Source organism: Petaurus breviceps, unplaced genomic scaffold, assembly GCF_028583685.1.
Source record: "Petaurus breviceps papuanus isolate PSGF00001 unplaced genomic scaffold, PetGlider_PUasm1.0 216, whole genome shotgun sequence".
Taxonomy (NCBI): domain Eukaryota; kingdom Metazoa; phylum Chordata; class Mammalia; order Diprotodontia; family Petauridae; genus Petaurus; species Petaurus breviceps.
In genome coordinates this window covers 7,476,001-7,499,006 of record NW_027185867.1, presented here as the reverse complement: position 1 = coordinate 7,499,006, position 23,006 = coordinate 7,476,001, and the positions used below count along the sequence as shown (strand labels likewise).

At 36.6% G+C, this 23,006-nt stretch overlaps 1 protein-coding gene across 12 annotated transcripts in view; it reads left to right on the top strand.

Moving 5' to 3' along the window:
* ERC1 (ELKS/RAB6-interacting/CAST family member 1) overlaps window positions 1-23,006 on the top strand; it is a 496,604-nt gene that overhangs the window by 217,579 nt on the left and 256,019 nt on the right. For all 12 annotated transcript variants that reach the window (XM_069094346.1, XM_069094345.1, XM_069094342.1 and 9 more), the window contains one exon: window positions 21,429-21,564. In XM_069094346.1, the coding sequence (XP_068950447.1) occupies window positions 21,429-21,564 (136 nt within the window). The remainder of the gene's footprint in view (window positions 1-21,428; window positions 21,565-23,006) is intronic.

Sequence of the window (23,006 nt, the reverse complement as noted above, 5' to 3'; positions counted from 1 at the left end):
CTTTCTCTCCTGTGGCTGCAAGCTCCTGTTTGCTAGTGTTCCTGCTCTCCCTGGGACTGCAACCCAGAACTGTCATCAGAATTTGAGTATCAGCAAAACAACGGAGTCCTGCTCCCAGTGCCAGCAAAGAGACCCCTTTAATCTTCCGATCAGTTGTTCAATCCCTTTACCATCTAGAGCTTTCAGCTCCAGAAACAACCACTGCTACTGCTGATTCAGTGGCTCCCAGGGCCTGGTCCTGGATTTGCTGGGGCCTGGTCTGTCCTGGAGCTGGGTCTGCACAGGCACGGCTTGCACTGGGCTACACCCTGCTTTTACCCTGATGCAGCAGACTTTTCCTGCTGGGTTGTATTTGGCTGGAAAATTATTTCATCCCATCGTTTTGTGGGTTCTGCTATTCCTGAATTTGTTTTAGGGCATTTTTTTAAAATTTAAATTTATTTATTTACTTTTAGTTTATAACATTCACTTCCACAGTCCCTTGAGTTTCACATTTTCTCCCCCTCTTTCTCCTTCCCCCTCCTCTCCATGACAGTGTGCAGTCAAATATAGGTTCTGCAAATACCTTTGCATTAAACATTAGTCAAGTTGTAAAAGAAGGATTATAACCAATGTAGTGAAGAAGGAGAAAGAAGGGATAAAAACAAAACACAAAAGAGAGAGAGCAAGTGGTTTGCTTCAATCTGCATTCAGACTCTGTAGTTCTTTCTCTGGATGTGGATGTCCCTTTCAATCATAAGTCTTTTGTAGTTGTCTTCTAGCATTGTATTGCTGAGAGGAGCCCAGTCTATCAGAGTTAGTCATCACACATATGATGTGTCTGTAATAGTGTACAAAGTTCTCCTGCTTCTACTCCCCTCACTCAGCATCAGTTTATATCTCTTCAGGTTTTTATGAAGTCTATCTGCTCCTCATTTCTTAAAGCACAATAGTATTCCATTACATTCATATACCACACCTTGTTTAGCCATTCCCCAATTGATGGGCATCCCCTTGATTTCCAATTCTTTGCCACCACAAAAATATCTGCTATAAATACTTCTGTACATATGGCATGTCTTTAGGGCATTTTTAAAAGGTGTTTGGAGAGGTTTGGGGGAAAGCTCAGGTAAATCTCTGCCTTTCCTCTGCCATCTTCTAGCTTCTTTTGAGTCCCAACTCAAATCCCACCTCGTGCAGAAGTCTTTCCCAACCGTCTTAATTATAGAGCCCTCCCTCTGTTAAGTATGTCCTCCTTATCACTTGTTGATAAATATTTGTTCACTTATCTCCATTATTTAATTGTCCCTCTTTGAGGGCTTTGCTTCTCTGTTGTGTTCTTCTTGTTTAGCACAGCCCCTGGCACATAGTTTATTGACACAATGTTTATTGACTATGAATAAAGGAAGCTACATGCCAAGAATGAAAAACTTTAATTTTAAACAAGAGAATTCCTCAGCATGTGCCATTCATATCAAATTTATACCATGAAATACATTTACCTTTTCAAAAAATCTTTAGTAATATAATTTATTAAGTGCTTATATGAGGTAATATTTACTTTTTGAAGATACATTTGAGGTGATGTATGAAATTATTAGTTCTTTCTTCCTTTTCTACTTTCCCTTCTGACTACTCATTGAATTAACATGTAATCTTATATTTGGGTCTTACACTTTGTATTTTGCCTCCAAATGCACTGATGAAAGGAAATGAAGAGTATGATTTGCTTTGTAGTCACCTGAGGAGTTGTGGTTTGTCCATAATTCTTGTATCTTCCTGTAAAAGCCAGATCATATTGCTTTTCAATAAAGTAATATTTGTCTGTGAAATACTGTCGTATCTTTTCTCAACATTCCTGTTCTTTGAAGTTATTGCTTCCAAGTCTAGAGGTGGTGAGATACATACCTTTTAAAAGTTACTGTAGCTTTGGATGAAATGATCAGAAACAGTGCCTGAGTTGTGGTTGATGTTAATAAATAAGTTCCACTCTTCCCTAAATAAAGCCTTAAGGGCTTTATACTCTTCAGGAACTTAGAGACTGGTTGCATTGTAATTTGGATCTTGAACACCATAGAGGGAGAAGTATAAATATAAAGAAAGCTATACCTGGGGTGGGGAACCTGCGACCTCAAGGCCACAGGTGACCTTCTAGGTCCTCAGCCTTTTGACTGAATTCAAGTTTTATGCAACAAATCCTTTTATTAAGGGGATTTGTTCTGTGAAGTTTGGAGTTGGTCAAAGGCCCATTTTTGTTTTAAATTTCACTTTATGAGGTATACTTTGACAAATGTGAGGTCAGCAGTGTAGGAAGAAATGAAAGAAGAAATCTTCCTATACTGGGATAAAATTAATTCTTGTTTGAAAATTTTAGAGAGAAACTAAATTTTGTTTTCTACTACCTTTTACAGCTTAATTGAACCAACAGTATTATGTTACTTTTTTTCTATCTTATATCAGATAATTTGGAACATTTTTCAGGTGGGCACCAGAGGAATAATATATTTTTTTGGAGGGCAGTTGGGGTTAAGTGACTTGCCCAAGGTCACACGGCTAGTATTTGTGTTAAGTGTCTGAGGCCGGATTTGAACTCAGGTCCTCCTGACTCCAGGGCCAGTGCTCTATTCACTTTGCCACCTATCTGCCCTGGAATAATCTTTTGTAAGGAATAGTTAAGTGATCTTGTCTTTAAATTAAATACAGTCAAATTTTTGCATATTTAGTTACTAATTCTGAAGGAGAAGTAGCCAATTTCCATATATAGCTGATTTCAGGTAGAACTCTTACTGGAGAAATTCATATTGATATAGAAAATCTGACACATAATAAATGCTTATTGATTGATTGATTGATTGGTATAACCCTTGGCTGTTCTTCTTTCTTTTTCTTTAATGCTTTGTTTCATATTTTGTCTTGTGTTCTTCAGTAGTATAATCTCTAAACTGTAATCTTATTAACTCTTTATAACTTTCTCTTTCACATCTTCCTGGATATGCTGCTCCCTTCAGTCTCACCTCAAGGTCAGTATGTTCTTTTAAAAATAAATATGTTAAAAAATGCCATGCACTAATTTTATCTCAAATTCTAAAAATAAACTGGAATAATACAATTTATTTGAGAAAAGATATCTAAAATTTCAATCTAGAGGACAGAATATTCTTGAAATCAAGAGCTTTATAAGCAAAGAATTTTAAAATAACTCAGCAGGAGACTTCTCTTCTTCAGAAATGTGTCTGTGTATCTGTGTCTGTGTTTTGTGAGTTGTTATCTGACCAATCCATGGGATATTATTTCATTTCTAATTTTTTTCCTCCCTTTAGATTGACATGGAATTGGTAAGGAAGAGTATAGTCCATCAGAGGAAGGGTATATAATGAAATTAAAATGTTTTTTTCCTTTACCTTAAATAGTCACTAGGTTCTTATCTATCAACAAGAAAAAGTACTTGTATGGAGCTTCTCTCTATTTGTTTGACAATTGCTATCACCTAAGAACATATATTTCTTCTCCTTTTTATAATTTCTTTTTCTTTATGGATTTTGCTGTATCTTAGGAGTTCCGATTTCAGTGTGGTAGGTAATGTTGCATTCTTACTAATATTAGTTTATGTCCTCTTGATATTTCTCTTAGAACTCATGTGTGGTAAGGGGAAAGAAATGGAAGGGAGAAGGGGAGGGCAAATTAGCCCAGAATGATCACTGAAAAATTGATACTGATGTCCACACATTTCCAAATCTCTTTTGAGTAATAGCTCCTCTAAAACTCAAATACATTGCCCACAGTTCACATGCAGACCATAGCACTCCTGAGTGTAATGTAAACCAGATTAAAATGTAATTTGTAAGTATTTGAATAAATAAAAATACATAGATAATATTTATAAATAGATAACCTAGAAAATGTTAAAATGATTTTTCTAAAGGAATATGTGCATGTAGAAATCCTTATGGAGATTCTTTCTTCAGGGAAGGCCTCTTCCTTATTCATTGTTAGCAAGATTCTTGTCAGAGTTCTTCTTTAGCTGATCCTTCACTTGGAAGATGGTCGTTTATTTGAGAGCCAGTGAGGCTTCAGAAAGGGCTGAGAAATGGTTTCATGATGGCATGCTTGCATGGCTTCTAGATAATGGATGATGCTTTTGTGCTTTCCCCGTCACCAGTGGAGTGAAAACACAGACTGTGTGCTTACTCCCATGCTTTTTAGTATGATGTTTTTACCAATGTTGTCAAATACCTTCAATGGAACAGAAATGACATCAAGGTCAGCTATTGCACTGACTGTAAATTATTAAAGTGGAGGATGTGTTGGTGCATGATTTTTTGTTTGTAGATGATTGTGCACTTAGTGCAGCTTCTGAGGCCTAGATACAACACAGTATGGATTGATTCTTTGCTGCTTGTGCTAATTTTGACCTAACAATTAACACCAAGTTCTCTGCCACCCAGCACTAAACCATCTGTATGGGGAACCATCATTTGCAGCCAATGGAGAATTATTGAATGCTATGGATAAGTTCACTTACCTTGGCAGTATACTTTCCAGGGATGTTCACACAGATGATGAGGTTGACACATGCATTGCCAGAGCTAGCTCCATGTTTGGGAGTCTCCAAAAGAAAGCGTGGGAGAGGAGAGGTATCAGACTGCCTATGAAACTGAAGATCTACAAAGCAATTGTGCTGACTTCATTGTTTTATCCCTGTGAAACCTGAATGGTATATCAGTGCCATGCCTGATATACCTGATATACCTGAATTGCTTCCCTTTGAATTATCTTGAAGATCACCTAGCAAGATATGGTACCAGACATTAGGGACCTTTCTTGAGCTAAACTGCCAAATATTCAAACTCTTCTGCAGAAAGTGCCACTCTGATGGGCTGGCAACGTTTGCACGTTTGCCTAAAAGCCTATTTTACAGAGAAATCACAAGAGAAGGGTGTTTATAGCTAAGATGCAAAAGGTGTGGATTGATTCTCTGCTGCTTTTGCTAATTTTGGCTTAACAGCTAACTCCAAGAAAGTTCTCTTCCAGCCAGTAACATGTAGACAACAAGGTTGCCACACACATTGCCAGAGCTAGCTCAGTGTTTGGGCGGATCCGAAGGAAAGTGTGGGAGAGAAGAGTTCCATTTAAATTGTCTTAGGAATATTCTGAAGATCACCTGGTAAGATGAAGATGGACACTGATTTTCTTTCTTGAGCTAAACTCTCATGGGCTGGTCATGTTGTCCGATGTCAAATGTAAGTTTGCCTGAAAGACTATTTTATACAGAACTCTCACAAGAAAGGCCCTCACATAGTGGTCAGAAGAATCAATACAAGGAAACTCTCAAAGTTTCTTTTGAAGAACTTTGGAATCAGTTATGTGACATAGGAGACACAGGCAAAGTACCTTCCAGCATAGTCTGCCTGTATTCCAAAAGACACTGAGCAAAGCAGAATTGCAATAGCTCAAAAGAGTGAGATGTGCAAATTGAGAGACATCTCCACTCCAGATGTTCATGTGGACAATTTGTGCCTGACTTTTGATAGAGTCTTCTGATTGCATAGTGGTTCAGTCAGCCACAGTTGGATACCCTTATCTTGACCCCAACATAGTGATGTCATTTTTTTCCTCTTTGAGAATGACAGACAACAACCAATGTGCCGGTAGCAATACTTATGTACAGTTTAGTGGTCTCTGATTCTGTTTGACCCCATTGCTTTAGAAGATATCCATTCTTGTTAATCTTTGTAATTTTTTTCTTCAGTCATTTTTCAGTCATATCCAACTCTTCATGACTTCATTTGAAGTTTTCTTAACAAAGATACTGGAGTGGTTTGCCATTTCTTACTCCAGCTCATTTTAGAGATGAAGAGCTGAGGTAAGCAGGATTAAGTGACTTTCCCAGGAGCACACAGCTAGTAAGTATCTGAGGCCGGATTTGAACTCCTGAAGATGAGTCTTCTTGACTCCAGGACCAGGGCTCTATCCACTGTTCCACCTAGCTTCCCTTAATCTTAGTTAACCTTCTTATAAATAATCACTTTTAACTGGTCCCTTTTCCAACAAGTCTCTTAACTAGCTTTTCACTTTTACTACTGCTTACTATTTCTCTAATTTGATTCTTTAAATTTTTAATATCATAGTAGTAATAATTACATTGTAATAAATACATTGTTAGACTGGAGAAAAATGACAGAATATAAGGAAAAAGGATTAATATAGTACACCCAAAACTGATCATTCAAAAATGACTTTTTACCTATGATATAATTTTTGATACTATGTTGGCAGATTTGGAGATGGTACAAATGAAATGATTATTACAAATTCAAAACATGGAAATAAATAGTTAACTTTAATGAACAAATACAGAATTATGACACTACTTCCGTCTCATATGAAATATCCTATTGGCATATTTCATCTTTTTCATTTCAAATTTAATTATCTATAATGTATGAAGCTAATTTATCTAAAGAAATTGTGAAGTAAGTAAAAAGAAGTTCAAGATTTTATCTCACTCCCAACAAGCTGGATGACTAAAGATGGAAATATTCAATATTGCAGGGACAGAAAAATAACAATACTAATACATTGCTGGTGGAGACACACACTGATTCAGTCGTTTTGAAAAGCAATTTTTAATTATGGTAAGAAAGTTATTTCAATTTCTATACCCTTTTGCCTGAGATTAAACTTCTAGGCATGTGGAATATCAAAGAATATTGAAAGATTAAGTTGAAGGAAAAAAATAATTTCTTAAAAAAAAATGAGCATAGCCAAAGAGTTAACTTGTTTCTGCTAATTAAAAGTTAATGCCTTCTATTTTAAGAAATCTTTTAACACAAAATATTCTGCAGTTCTTTTCTGCTAAAATTGCATCCCAATCCTGAGGGAAAAGTCAAGGAAAAAATAAAAATAAGTCTGTCTTGTGGTAGTTAAGTAGGAAGACTCTTGAATTTTATAATTTGGACCTTTATCATAGTCAGGTGTCAGAAAACAGTGTTCATAAGATAATACAAAATTTCAAACTTTTATTTATTGTTCAAACTAATAGTCCATAGTAAATTCATTACTAGATTACATATATTAAAAAAAAAACAAACACATTCTTTAGATTTGTAAATCTGACTCAAAATGTTTACTTTGCTTAGGTTTGTGTTCATGTATGAATAGATGAATACATATTAATATATGTTGATATAATTTATGAATATATTAAAAAATTCATTGTATGTCAAAACTCTTACTGTATGCCATGCACTGTGCTAAGTTGGTGATATAAAAACAGAAAAGAAGGTAGTCCTTGCCTTCAAGGAGCTTGCATTGTTTGGGAGAGAACAAAGATTAGAATGTCTAGGGAGAGAATGATATTTGCTTTGGAAAATTGCAAGGCTTTTTTGAGTGCTATCATGGGGACTTCAAAGGTAGTCCTTTCTAGGAACAATGACTATCACGATTTGATAGTATTTGAAGAAAATGAAAGTTGATGCTAGAGTGGAATTGCAATGGCATCTAGGTGCTTGGTAAAAGATGGCAGGGGAGTAAGAAGAATCATGACTGGAACAACTGGCTTGATGTATTGGGCAAGTTGGGGAACACCTGTCTTCCCGTGCAAAGATTACCATAGATGAAAGGATTAATTCTTTCAGGTATGGTCTGTTGGTGTATATAGCGGGGCAGGGAAGGATGGTGGTGAGGGTGGGTTGAGGGAGAGAGAGAGAGACAGAAAGATAGACTTGTTGACTTGTATTGAGCTTGTAGTTCAATTTCATGGCTTTAGAAAAAAAGTGAATAAAAATGATGAAAGTCCTCAAAGAAATGGGTGTACCAGATCATATTATTTGTCTTCTGTGGAACCTGTATGTGGACCAAGTATCAGCAGTTAGAATCAAACATGGGACAATAGATTGGCTTAAGTTTGGAAAAGGGGTACAATAAGACTTTATGTTGTCCCCTTATTTATTTAATTTATATGCAGGGCACATCATGAAAAATGCCAGGTTGGATGAAATAAAAGCCAGAATGAAGGTTGCTGGGAGAAATAGCAACAGTCTCAGATATGCAGATCATGCCACTCTGATGGCAGAAAGTGAAGAGGAATTAAGCCTATTGATCAGGGTGAAAGAAGAGCAAAAGATGGTTTGAATGCCATTAAAAAACCCCAAAACTAAAATCATGATTACTGGTTCTGTCACTTCCTGGCAAATAGAGGGAAAAGAAAAGTAAACAGTGTCAGATTTTACATTCTTGGGCTCCAGCATCACTGACAGTAATCACAGCCATGAAACTAAGACACTTGCTTCTCGGAACGAAAGCTATGGCAGATCTGGACAGCATACTAAAAGGCAGAGACATCACCTTGTTAACAAAAGTCCATGTAGCCAAAGCTATGATTTTTTTAAATTAAATTTTATGTTTATTTTTAGTTTACCTCATTCATTTCCACAAGATTTTGAGTTAAAAATTTTCTCCCCATCTTTCTCTTACCCACCACCCCAAAACAGTGATCCCACTGTATATCCCCTCCCTCAATCTGCTCTCTCCTATATCCTCCCCAAAGCTATGATTTTTCTAGTAGCAATGTATGTGTGTGAGAGTTGGACTGCAAGGAAAGCTGAGCATCACAGAACCTAAGCTTTCAAATTGTGGTGCTGGAAAATACTTTTGTCAGTCCCTTGAACTGCAAAGAGAACAAGTCCATCAAAATTTAAAGAAATTAATTCAGATTCACTGGAAGATCATACATTGAAGCTGAAACTTCAGTACTCTGGCCACATAATGCGAAGACAGGACTTATTGGGAAAGACCTTGATATTGAGAAAGATTGAAGGCAAAAGGAAAAGGGAACAGCAGAAGATGAGATGAATAAATAGTAGCATGGAAACAATGAACATGAACTTGGACAGACTTTGAGAGATGGTGGAGGACAGAAGGGCCTGGCATGCCAGTGGTCCGTGAATTTCGAAGAGTTGCATGTGAATGAACAACAACAGCACATATACACGCACATTTATATGCATGTACAAGCATTATGTGTGTGTATATAAAAGGCTTAAATATGTGTTTATAACCCTTAAAATACATATATAGTTCATATATAAGTAAATGTGTATGCAACTTATATGAAGTATTTATACATAATATACATAACTAAAACAGGTACCCAGGTTATTTATTCATGCAGATAAACTGGGTACTTTGTTTTAGTTTGCTTCTTCTATAAAGTTTCCCCCCATGTCTGGAATTCTCTCTCTCCCTCCTTTCCTCACCTTCTGGCTTCACTGACTTTCCTTTGGGTCCAAGGTAAAATTCCAACTCTGCATGAAGCCTTTCCCGCTACTTTTTTAAAAAAAAAATGTCATTTTTTCCATTTACATGTAAAAACAATTTTAACATTCACTTTTTAAAATTTCAGTTTCCAAATTCTGTCCTTCCCTCCCTTTTCTTCTCCCTTTCTAAGATGACAAGCAACTTGATGTAGGTTAAACATAGGCAATCATACAAAACATATTTACATATTAGTCATATTGTGAAAGAAAAAGCCTCCTCCCTCTCCCCCCAAAAACCCAACAAGAAGAACAAAGAAAAGTTTTAAAAAAAAGTGTGCTTTGATCTGCATTCAGTCTCTTACTATTTCTTTGTCTGGAGATGAATAGCATTTTTCATAATAAGTTCTTTGGAATTGTCTTGGATTAAATGTATTACTGAGAGTAGCTAAGTCTTTCACAGTTAATCATCATTCTATATTGCTATTCCTGTGTACAATGATTTCCTGGTTCTGCTCACTTCACTTTGCATTAGTTCATGTAAGTCTTTCCAGGTTTTTCTTAGAGTATCCTCTTTGTCTTTTTTTTTTGGAGGGTGAAAGGTAGGGCAGTTAGGGTTAAGTGACTTGCCCAAGATCACATGGCTGGTTTTGTATTAAGTGTCTGAGGTTGGATTTGAACTCAGGTCCTCCTGACTCCAAGGCCAGAGCTCTATTTACTACACCACCTAGCCTCCCCCCTGTTTGTCATTTCTTATAGAATAATAGTATTCCATGACAATCTGCTCTATTTCCAAGTTTTTGCTAACATAAAAAGAGCTGCTGTGTAGATTCTTTATTGCTGGATCAAAGGGTATGCTTTTCAGGCAATTCCAAATTGCTCTCTAGAATGGTTGAATCATTCACAATTCCAATACATTAGTGTTTCAATTTTCCAACTTCCCTTCTAACATCTGTCTTTTATCCTTTTTTTTTTGTAATATTAGTCAATCTGTTAAGTGAAGTAATACATCAGAATTGTTTTAATTATCCTTTCTCTAATCAATAGTGATTTAGGGTGTTTTTTCCTATGACTTTAGTTAACTTTGATAACTTCATCTGTAAACTGCCTTTTCATATCCTTTGACCATTTGTCCTTTGGGGAATGGTACTTTATAAATTTGATTCAGTTCTCTACATATTTGAGAAATTTGGTATAAAATTTTTTTTCACAGTAATTACTGTGTATTTCCCTCTACACTATTTTCCCCATATTTATTCTTTCTCTCTCTCTCTCTCTCCCTCCCTCCCTCCCTCTCCTTTTCCCTCTCCCTCTTCCCCCCCCTTTCACCTTGTCTATTCTAAAAAATGTTTTACTTCTCATTGCTGATTCCCATATCTGACCTTCTTTGTATTAGCCCTTCCCTTCTCCTTTCCTCTTCCCTTCTTACTTTCCTGTAGGCAATTCCAATGAGATCAAAGTTCATGTGCTCCCACTCCTACCTCCCCCATCTTCCTCTCCACTATAAAAGCTCTTTTGTACCTCTTTTATGTGAAATAATTTGCCCCATTCTACCCGTCCCATTCCCCTTCTCTCAGTGTATTCCTTTTTCTCAACTCTTAAATTTTTTTCAAGATACTATCTCATTATGTTGACTCACACCCCTTCACTCTGTGTATACTCCTGACTGCTCCAATAATGAGAAGGTTCTTAGAAGTTAAAAGTATCTTCTTCCCATGCAGTAATGTTAACCTTATTGATTCCCACATAATTCATTTTCCCTTTTATGCTTCTCTTGAGTTTTGTATTTGAAAGTACAATTTTCTATTTAGCTCTGTTTTTTTCATCAGGGATTCCTTAAAGTCCTCTATTTCATTAAATATCCATTCTGTTTCCCTTCCCCCTGAAAGTTTATACTCAGTTTTGCTGGATAGGTGATTCTTGGTTGTAATTCTAGCTCCTTTGTCCTCCAAAATATATTCTTTAATGTAATATAACATAAGGTAGTGCTAAATCTTATGTTACCCTGATTGTGGCTCCATGATACAGGAATTGTTTCTTTCTGGCTGCCTGCAATATTTTCTCCTTGTCCTGGGAGCTCTGGAATTTGGCTATAATATTCCTGTGACTTTTCATTTTGGGGTCTCTTTCAGGAGGTTAACTGTAGATTGTTTCAGTTTCTATTTTACCTTCTTGTTCTAAAATATTAGGGTAGTTATTCTTAGTAATTTCTTTTTTTTTTTTTTAAGCAATTGGGGTTAAGTAACTTGCTCAAGGTTACACGGCCAGTTATTTCTGGGTGTGGTGCTGAGTGTCTGAGCCCAGGATTTGATCTCCAGGTCGTCTCAACACTGGAGCCGGTGCTCTTACTCGCTGAGCCACCTGCTCAAGGTTACACGGCCAGGTGTTTCTGGGTGGGTGCTAAGTGTCTGAGCCCGGGATTCGATCTCCAGGTCTTCTCAACACTGGAGCCGGTGCTCTTACTCGCTGAGCCACCTGGCCGCCCCTATATTCTTAGTAATTTCTTGAAAGATGATGTCTTAGACTCTTTCTGATCATGGCTTTCACGTAATTCAAAATTTTTAAAATGCTTCTTAAATTCTTAAATGGCTCCTTGATCTATTTTTTAGATTAGTTGTTTTTCTAGTGAGGTATTTACCATTTTCTTCCTTTTCATACTTTTGATTTTGTTTTATTTTTTCTTGATGTCTCACGGAGTCATTAACGTCCACTTGCCCAATTCTAATTTTTATGAAATTATTTTCTTCAGTGAGCTTTTGTACCTTTTTTTCCATTTAGCCAATTGTGCTTTTTAAGTCATTCTTTTCTTCTTTGAATTTTTGTACTCATTTTTCCCTTTGGCTAATTCTACATTTTAAGGTATTTTTTTCTTCATTTGATTTTTGTGCCTCTTTTACTATTTTGCTTATTCTGTTTTCAGAGTAACATTTTCTTCGGTGGTGTGTGTATGTGTGTGTGTGTGTGTGTGTGTGTATGTGTGTGTGTGTGTGTGTGTGTGTGTGTGGTGTCTCCCCAGGTCTCCTTTACCAAGCTCTGCTGACTCTTTTTTCATGATTTTCTTCCATTACTCTCATTTATTTTCCAGAATTTTTCCCTCTACGTTTCTTATTTGAGTTTTAAAATCCTTTTTGAGCACTTCCATAGCCTGAAATGAGTTCACATTTTTCTTTGAAGCTTTCGATGTAGCAGTTTTGACTTTTACTGTTTTCTGAATTTGTGTTTTGATCTTCCCTGTCACCATAATAGCTTTCTGTGGTAAGGTTCTTTTTCTTTTGTTTGGTCGTTTTTCGAGCCTATTTCTTGACTTTTAAATTTATGTGTTAAAGTTGTACTGTGCTTCTGGGGTGGAGATGGCACTGTTTTTTTGTTGTGCATCTGTTTTCAGAGGTACTTTTGGGGGTTTCTAAGTTTTCAGTTCTTCCAAGATGGTATGATCTAAGGAGAGCCGTATTTACTGCTCTTTTGATCTGTACTGTGGTCTGCAAGCACTCTTTTACACCCTCGAACTGTAGCCAGTGTCTTTGCCCACCTTTGACTGTTTTGGTATTGCTCCTTTTTGCCCTTTGTTTGTGACCTAGTTCTGTGACCTGGATCTTTGTTTGGGCAATACAACCAAGTTCTGTATCCACTTCTAGCAAAGTGGACCCCCATATTCTTTTTCTAACCAGTTTTCCAACTCCACTACTGTCTGTGGACTGAGGACTCAGAAAGCTGTCACTACAGCTGCTGATTTGCGGGCACATGGCCTGTCCTGACACAGCTTTCACTGGAGTTGGATTGCACTTCACTCCCACCCTGATGTGACTGCTGTCCTTCTAAGTTGTCTCTTACTAGAAAATGGTTTCATTTCATCCTTTTGTGAATCCTGCTCCTCCAGAAATACTTTTGAGGTATCATTTAAAGTTGTTTTGAAGGGAATTTGGGTGAACACAGGCAAGTCCCTGCCTTTTCTCTCCTATCTTGACTCTGCCCCTGAAAACCATATGTCTTATAATACTAATAATTTTACTTTGTGTTATTCAGTGTTTCTTAATACCTGTTACCCATTATGGAAATGCCTACCAGAAAACTTATATAAAGGCATCTTGAGAAAGCAATAGGCTATATAAGATTGTGGTTGGAGATGAACAGATCTGATCTTCAATCAACACAGCAACTATGACAAGAGTTCTCCAGACTTCTCTCTGCCACTTTCTATGAAAACAGAAAGATTATGATGCAAAAAGAACTCTAGAAGAGACTTCCTGCCCCCTTTATAAGAAGAGGATACTGACCCAGGTTCTATTTTGACCTTCCAGATATTCTTCCTGGAAGTAAGGTCACAGTACTTACAAAGATAAAGTTGGGACACAAGTCATTCTTCTAATTTTGACCAGATGACAGAAGTCCTTATCTCCCCTTCTCTAACTTATTTCCAAAGGTGTATGCCCCCATATTTTTTCCTCCTTTTTTGTAAAATTCCATTTTTCTCTGCTATTTATATATGTACATTCTAAATAAAGTTGTTGAAACTGACAGTATACGCTCACTGACTTTTTAAAACAGTTAATTGGGCCTGTTTTCTGAGTATAATGAAACTAGTTCATTATATTTGCCTTGTTGATTTGGCAATTGACAGCCATACCTAATCAATGGCAGTGAGATAGCACAGAGGATGGAGTACCAGTACTGGAGTCAGGAGGATCTGAGTTCAAATGTGACCTCAGCTCCTAGATATATGGCCCTGGGGAAGGCATTTAGTCTTCTTTGCCTCAGTTTCTGCATCTGTAAATGAGCTGGAAAAGGAAGTGGCCAACAACTCCAGTATCTTTGCCAAGGAAACCTGAAATAGGGTCCTAAAAAAATCGGACACAACAGAACAACCACCACCACCTAATTGGTGGATCCTGGGATAATTTTTTTTCTCAGAAACAGAATAATGTAATATGGTGGGGAAAACAACAGATTTAGAGTCAGAGGCAATAAATAGAAATTCTGACTCTGCCATTTATTACCTACAAGAACTTGGCCAACTTACACACCCTCTCTGAAACTCAAATTACTCATCTCTAAAATGGGCTGATAGTTTTTTAGACCTTTCAATTTGCACTCAGTCAAATTATAATATACTAGAAACAGAATAGTAAAGGAAACAGATTCCTGAATAAAATATGGAAATGGCAACTAAAGTTACAATTAAATTTTTATTCTTTCAACAGTTAAAACCTTATTATATATAACAAAAAGGCAAAAGGCAGTACCTGCTTTCAAGGAGCTTGCAGTCTAATGGGGAAGACAATATGGGAACAAACATTTAGCAAGGAATCTCTATACAAGTTATATAGGAGATAATTAATAGAAGGAATAGAATAGAATTAATAGATGGAATTAAGAGGGTTTTGTTAAAGGCTTCCTGTAGAAGGTGGGATTTTAGTTGGGACTTAAAGGATGCCAGGGAGGCTAGTAAGTAGAGGAAGGAGAGCATTCCCTGAATGGGGGACAGCCAGTGAAAATGTCCAGAGCTGAGACATGGAGTGTCTTGTTCATGGAACAGCCAGGAGGACAGTGTCAATATGTGTCAAAGAATATGTGTCAGGAGTATATAAGAAGACTGTAAAGGTAGGAGGGGGCTAGATTATAAAGGACTTTGAATACCAAATAGAGCATTTTGTATTTGTTCCTGGAGTCCAGGGGAAGCCCCTGGAATTTACTGAGTAGAGGGAGTGACATGACTGGACCTTCATTTTTAAGAAAATCACTGTAGTAATCCAATAAAGAATGTTTGGAATGGTAAGAGACTTGAGGCAAGTTAATGTAATAATACAGGTATTGGGTGATGAAGGCCTGCATTAGAGTAGTCACAATGCCAGAGGAGAGAAGGGGGGGTATTGAAAGATATTCCAAAGGTGAAACTGGCAGGCCCTGTGGCAACTGCTTGGAAGGGGGCGGGGGTGAGAGCTCATGCTGAATCCATGGTCACTCCTAGGTTGCCAACGTGAGAAACTGGAAGCCCTCTGTAGTAATAGGGAAAGTAGGAGCAAGGGAAGGTGTAAGAGGAAGGATAAATAAGTTCTGTTTTGGACATACTGAGTTTAAGATGTCTATTGCACATGAAGTTTGAGATGTCTGAAAGACAATTGGAGACAGTAGATTGAAGCTCAGCAGAGAGACTTTGTCAGGAAAGGTATTTTTGAGAATCATCCGCGTAGAGATAGTAATTAAATAAATGGATGCTGATGAGCTCACCATAAAGTAGTATAGAGGGAGAAGAGAAGAGAGTCCAGGACAGAGCCCTGGGAGACAAACATATATTTAGGAGGTGTGATCTAGAAGAGTCCTTTTCCACTATATGAGACACTGGGCAGCATATATCATCATTAGTGCTCTGGAATCACGGTTGATGATTACACTGATTGTACTTCTTAATTCTTTTGAAGTTGTTTGTTTTTATCATATTGTTGTCTTCGTATAAATTATTCTGGTTCTGTTTATTTCACTCTGCGTTAGTTCCTGTAAGTTTTCCCAGATTTCTCTGAAACAATCCCCTTAATCATTTCCTACAGCACAATATTATTCTGTCACATTTATATATCATAACTTATTAAACCACCCCCCAATTGATGGGCATGTTCTCATTCCCATTTTTTTTTTTATAGCAATCGGGGTTAAGTAACTTGCTCAAGGTTATACGGCCAGTTATTTCTGGGTGTGGTGCTGAGTGTCTGAGCCCGGGATTCGATCTCCAGGTCGTCCCAACACTGGAGCCGGTGCTCTTACTCGCTGAGCCACCTGGCCGCCCCTAAGCAATTGGGGTTAAGTAACTTGCTCAAGGTTACACGGCCAGGTGTTTCTGGGTGGGTACTAAGTGTCTGAGCCCGGGATTCGATCTCCAGGTCTTCTCAACACTGGAGCTGGTGCTCTTACTCGCTGCGCTACCTGGCCGCCCCATCTCATTCCCATTTTTGACACTATGAAAAGAGCTATAAATATTTTCATCCATTTTTAGACAGAATTTGTTTGCTTAGGACTAATCCTTCACTTTATCTACCCTCCTTCTAAATGTCCTTTCTTTCTCACATTTCCTTAATATTTACCTGTTGAATGAAATGTTTTTCTTTACCCAACTCTGTCTGTGATCATGTGTGTTCTTCCTGTCTTTGATGAGCTCAGATAAGAATGAGATTCAAATGTCAATAGTTCCTCCCACTCCCTCTTCCTTGTTTATATGGATGTCTGCTTGTTCCTGATTATGTGACATAATTTTCCCTAAACCTTCTTTACTTCCCTCCCTCCCCTCAGTGTATTCCTCTGCTCCTTTTCCATTCTTCTTTTAATGTCATACAGACACAACAGACCCAAAGACCTCAGCTTCTGGGATAAGAATTCACTATTTGGCAAAAACTGGAAAACAGTATAGCAAAAACTAGGTATTGACCTGTATCTTACACTGTCTTACCGTGTTTCCCCGATAATAAGACACTGTCTTATTATTTTTTTTTGACAGAAAAACACCAGAGGGCTTATTTTCAGGGGAGGGCTTATTTTAATGAACATTGACAGCAATTTTAATAAACAGGTAAATGTGAACAAAAAAATGTACCTTTATTCAATAATGAATTCAATAAAGAACAGGATGACACGCTCACTGCTGCAGCTGTGATTGGATGCAGCTCGGAGCGCGGCGTGTGTTTCACCCGGGGAGGGGGGACGGTGCATACAGAGGGTACCGTAATATAGCGTGTAGTGCAGGGGATCACCTTCACTACAGTAGCAATCTCAATAGGGCTTATTTTCGGGGGAGGGCTTATTTTAGAGGAATCTTACACAGTAAGGGGAGGGCTTATTTTCGGGATAGGTCTTATTATTGGGGAAACACGGTACACTTGCAAGATAAGGTTGAAATGGGTACATGATTAGACATAAAAAGTGATAATAAACACATTAGGAGAGTAAGAAATAGCCTACCTCTCAGATCTATAGAGAAGGGAAGAATTTTTGACCAAACATGAGACAGAAAACATTATGAAATGTAAAATGGATCATTTTGACTATATTAAATTAAAAAGGTTTTGCACAAACAAAACCAGTGCAGCCAAGATGAACAGGAAAACAAATCTGCAAAACAATTTTTACAGTAAGTTGTTGGTGATAAAAGGCTCATTTGTCGAATATGTAGAGAAGTGAGTCAGATTTATAAGAATACAAGTCATTCTGCAGTTGATAAATGGTCAGAGGATCTGAACAGACAATTTTCAGATGAAATCAAAGCTATCTAGAGTCATATGAAAAAATGTAAATCAATGTTGATTACAGAAATGCAAATCTAAACAACTCTGAGGTACCTCTTCACACCCATCAGATTGGCTAATATGATATAATAGGAAAATGATAAATGTTGGAGAGGATATGGGGAAATTGGGACACTAATGCATTGCTGGTAGAGTTGTGAACCAATCTAAGCATTCTGGAAATTAATATGGAACTATGTCCAAAGGGCAATCAAACTCTGCATACCTTTTGATCCAGCAGTACAGCTACTTGGTCTGTATCCCAGAGAGATCATAAAAAGGGAAAAGGATCTACATGGACAAAAATATTTATGATCTTGATAGACTTCAGGAGGAACACTGCTCTACATATTAGAATGTCAGCAGTTTATCTTTGTTTGGTCCTTTATTATTTTTTTGGTCACTCATACCATTTTGCATTTCCATTGACCCTTGTGTTTGAACTTGAGTGTTTTTACACAGCTCTGGTCTTTTCATAGGAATGCTTAGAAGTCCTTTATTTCATTAAAGGTATATCCTCCCCTCTCCCCCCCTCTTCCAATGGAATAATACCCAGGTTTGCTGAGTATTTACTTGATTTATTCTTGAATGTAAGCCTAAATATCCTTTGCTTTCTGGAATATGGTATTCAAAGCTTTCTGCTCATTTATACTGGTGACTGCTATGTTGTGCATGATCCTGACTGTGCCCTTTTGGTACTTGAATTCTTTCTGTTTGCTTTCAGTATTTTTTCTTTGACCTAAGCTCTGGATTTAAAAAAAAATAAATTAATTAACTTATTTTTAATTTACAACATTCAGTTCCACAAGGTTTTGAGTTCCAAATTTTCCTCTCCTCCCTCCCCCCCAAGACGGCATACAATCCAATATAGATTCTACATACACCTTCACGTTAGTCATATTGTATAAAAGAATTATAACCAGTGGAGTGAACCACGAGAACAAAGAAACAAAGCAAAAAAGAAAAGAGAGAGCAAATAGTTTGTTTCAATCTGCATTCAAGCCTATAATTCTTTCTGTGAATTCGTATAGAAACTCTGGAATTTTGCTATGATGTTTCTAGGAGTTTTTATTTTGGAATTTCTTTCAGTTGGTGACCAGTTACTTCTTTCTGTGTCCACTTTGCCCTCTGGTTCTAAGAGATCTCTGCAGTTTTTTTTTTCAAGATTTTATTGAAAGGAATTTATTTTATTTTATATGAAGATTTATTTTATTTCAAGATTTCTTGAAATAGCTTGTCTAGGGCCTTTTTCTCAGTCATGGCACTCAGGTCATTCAGTGATTCTTAATCTACCCCCACCCTGCAAGTATTTTCCAGCTTTCTTGTTTTTGCTATAGTTTAGATTTTGTTTTATTGAATTTCTTTTTCCAGTATTTCTTTTGGTTTCATGGAATCATTGGTCTTCTCTTTGGTCTGTTATAATTTTCAGGGAGTATGTTGGTTGGGCAAGGGTTTTTTTTAAACCTGTTATGCTGAACTGTTTATTCTCTTTTTGATTCTTTTATTCTGTAGCTTGCATTTCCTTCTCAATTTTTTCCTCCAACACTCATTCATAAAATTTAAAAACAATTTTTAAAAATCCTTATTTCCTCTCATCTAGAAATCCTATTTGAATTTGTGTCCAGGATGTGTTTTTCTCCAAGAATTCCTGTCACCCTAGTATTTTTTTCTGTTAGAATTCTTATTTTGTTTGCCCTTTCCTCTAGCCTATTAGGACTTGGGTGTACTCTCTCTCCGTGCTCCCATAGTGGCAGAGCAGGATCTGATTATCCCCATGTTGTAAGCTCTACAAGTTTCTGACTTAATTTTAGGTCTAAACAGTAATGAACTGCTGCTACTATTAGTCAACTCTGCTGCTTGGCAATATCAGAACCAAATGCAGCACTCCTTTGGTCTACAATTCTTGCTCAGATATTCCTCTGCAAACTAAAACTACAAGTTGGGCTAGAACTTGGAACTGAGATCCTGGTCTCCTCCAGAGGTTGGAGTTAAGCTGTTGCCATTTGCAGTGGTTTCACTCTTTGAAATTGAAAATAAGCAGGAAAGTTGACTTTATTGTAGCAAATGTTTTTAGAAGTGAAAAGAGACTACCAAAACAACTTAATAAGCACTGATTTCAGGATTTGGCTTTTGTTGTAGATATTATGGGGCATTTAAATGAGTTAAATTTAAAACTTAAGGGTAGAAATCAGGGTGTAATGTTTATGTGCAATTGCATTAAAGCCTTTAAGATAAAACTTGGTCTTTAGTACAGGCAAATAAAATTGTGATTTGACTCAAATTCCTATAGGCATAAATTATCAAGAGTCATTTTGTTGTAATATCAATGGGTATCACTCAGATATTCAGGAGTTAGTATTTGAATTTGAAAAACAATATGAAGAATTCAAAATGTGTCAAAATACTTAACTATTCAGCACTCCATTTTCTTTTGATATTGAGAAAGCAAAAAGTAACATTCAAATAGAACTGTTTGAAATGCAGTAAAACATTGCTAAAATAAAAGTATAATGAAGTTTTCCAGATTGTTATTCTTACTTGACAAGCCATTTTGTTGAAATGCTTGTGTGCTGGAAGAATTTTAGCAATGTTTGCTAAGACGTATTTATACACACAGTTATTTTTGCTCTTGCAGTTTGTTAAAACTTCATATAGGGCAAGATTTATAAATCGACATTCATCATACATCCTGAAGACTTATCACAAAAACTTATAGTCAATATCAGTAAAATAGTTTCTTGCAATAGATGCCAGATTTCTAGCAAATGATACTGAATTGAGTTTAAAATTTTTATGTTATATAATGATTTTGAATCTATTCCATATTAAAACATAAAATTATATGCTTTTTATCTATAGTTCCTATCTTATTTATATTTTTAAAATAGATAAATATAAATATTTTTAAATGGTAAGATATGTACTAATATTGTCTTTTTTACATATTTGTTATATATAGTTCCTATCTGATTTTTATGTGTTGTTGAAATTTTATTTTAAAAAAGAAACTTATAGGCATATGGTTTTCTACATCAGTAGAATTCTTACATGGCTCCTGTTTCCATTTGTGTTTCATACTTCCATCTTATAGAATCTACGTCAGTAATTTATGATGAATTTATGTAGGCATATTATTTAAAAACAAAAAGTACTGTTAATGAATTTGCTTATAGTGTTTTTGTATCACTCAAATGAGTGTGAATAGTATACTTAAAAATATAAATTATCCATTAAAATTGATGCAGTTTATATGTGTTTGTGTGTTTTGCATTTTTAGCTATGGTGATTTTTTTTTTCATATGTTAGGTAACTCATGTCTCCATCACAACTGTCACTGATGCAGAATGGCAATGTTTTATCTATTTTGAGTTTCTTTGAAAGGATTTTCTATCACTTATATTTAGCTCAACATCATCAAAATTATCTGGTACTAGAAAAAAATATCCGGTCTCAGTCACTCATCTAGGGTTCATAGGTCTCCAGGTCAACACACTTGTCATACTTCTAACTAAAGATAGTATCCTTTTCTGTCCTAGGAAGTTAAAATTACCTTTTCCTGATCCTCCCTAATTTAGTACATTCATTCTGTTTTTTTTTTCTAATTTATCCTGTGCTTAGCATGTTGGAATGTGGTTGTTTGAATATTATTTACCTCCTTAGACTGTGAACTCCTTGAGAGCAGGTTCCCCTGAACATATAATGTTCCATTGTTTTATGAAGTCATTATTAAGCACTACATATGGAGCTTAAGTAAATGTTATTTAATAGAAAAATGTGTGTCTTATGAAAATTTGTTTTCAGTGGAGTGGGAAAGTTTTGGAAACTACAGGAATCCCAAGAATAACTTCCTTTAAACTGTTCGTTAGTATCAGCTTCATAGAAGAAAGGTACCGTGTAATTTTGAAAAGTTCATTCTTTTCCTCAATAGGCAAGTAAAAGATCAAAATAAGAAGGTCGCCAGTCTGAAGCACAAGGAGCAGGTGGAGAAGAAGAAGAGTGCACAGATGCTGGAGGAGGCTCGGAGGAGGGAGGACAACCTCAATGACAGCTCTCAGCAGCTCCAGGTCAGAGCAGAAAGAAAATGTTGGTGGGGGAGGGGGGCATTTACCATGGCCTGTTGTTTTTTTCTGTGCCTGGGTATCTCGCTAATTCTTTTCTGCTGCCTTCGTCTACTGTTGGTCTAGTTGAGCGCAAGTCTCCCCTTAGTTAGTACCTATCCTCCTCTTCTCCCTTCCTTCTACTGTATCCTTGATACCGTTGTCCCTTCTGTCCTAGCATTAACGTATTCCCTTTCATTCGAGATCTTCTCAAAGTCTTTTTATCTTGTGCTCATGAAAACTTGGGTCCTAGGTCCTTCTTCCTTCTTCCTCAAGAACTTCAGTTCTCAGCTCATAGTCTTCTTTTCCACTACAAACCCTGCTCTCATATTTGGGAACTGTATTGATGCTGTAATTTTTAAAAATTGTTTTGTTTTGTTTCCATTTCTTCATTAATACTTTGCTGTACCTAAAACTCTCTCAGATATTTATTAATTACCTCATCCTTTATTATCTCAGTTGATTCTACTTGAGCAGCTGTAGATATGCTTATATGAAAGATCATAGAATCACCCATAACTGAGTTACCTCTATAATCCTAGATTCTGAAATTGTTCTCTCTGATAATAATAATCTGTTCTCTTATCTTTCCTTCTGCTTCATTCTATAAATCTGTTTGTTTTTATCAAGGCAAACATTTCATTTCAGTGCCCTCACTTCAGTCCTTCTCTTAAATTTCTTTGTCCTTCACCCCTGTTCTAGGCTCATTTTCTTTTCCTTTCTCTCCACTACTCCAGGCCCTGTTGTAGGCGAAGCACTCATCAATACTCACTTTGTCCATTGAACAGACTTATGAGTGATCTCCCTGCTTCTGGTCTCTGCCTTTCTTAACTTTCTTCTCCATGCTTCCCATAATAATCTTCCAGGTTCTGGGCCTGTCTCTCACCTGCTTAAAAATCTTCAGGAGATCCCTGCTACCTCAAGACAAAATATGAACTCAGTTGTCCACTCTTTCACTGCAGGTCCCCTTTCTAGTTTTATTCACTTCATAATTCAAATTTCATACAAACTAACATACTAACCATTCTCTGAACTTGACCTTCTGTGTTCTTTATCTTGCCTTAAATAGACTATTTCATTCTCTTCTTTCACGGTTCAAGGTACATGTTTTCTGGGAAACCTTTTTTGTTCTTCTGAGTGTTAATGTTATCACTCCTAAAGTTGTCATAAACAACAGTAAGAATTGTCAACCTGGCAGAGTTCATTCTAAAACAAACAAAATTAGGCTTTTTGCACATGTTTATTTTTCTCAAAGTGGGCAGACATGCATATACATACATGGAAATAATTTGAAAATGAGCTTACTTTGGTATTCAGCTCCACAGATTATATACCTATAGAGCAAGGGAGTGCTCCCCTCCCTTCCCCTCTTTACTCAGGATGCCTGTGACATCCAAAATTTTAGTTTC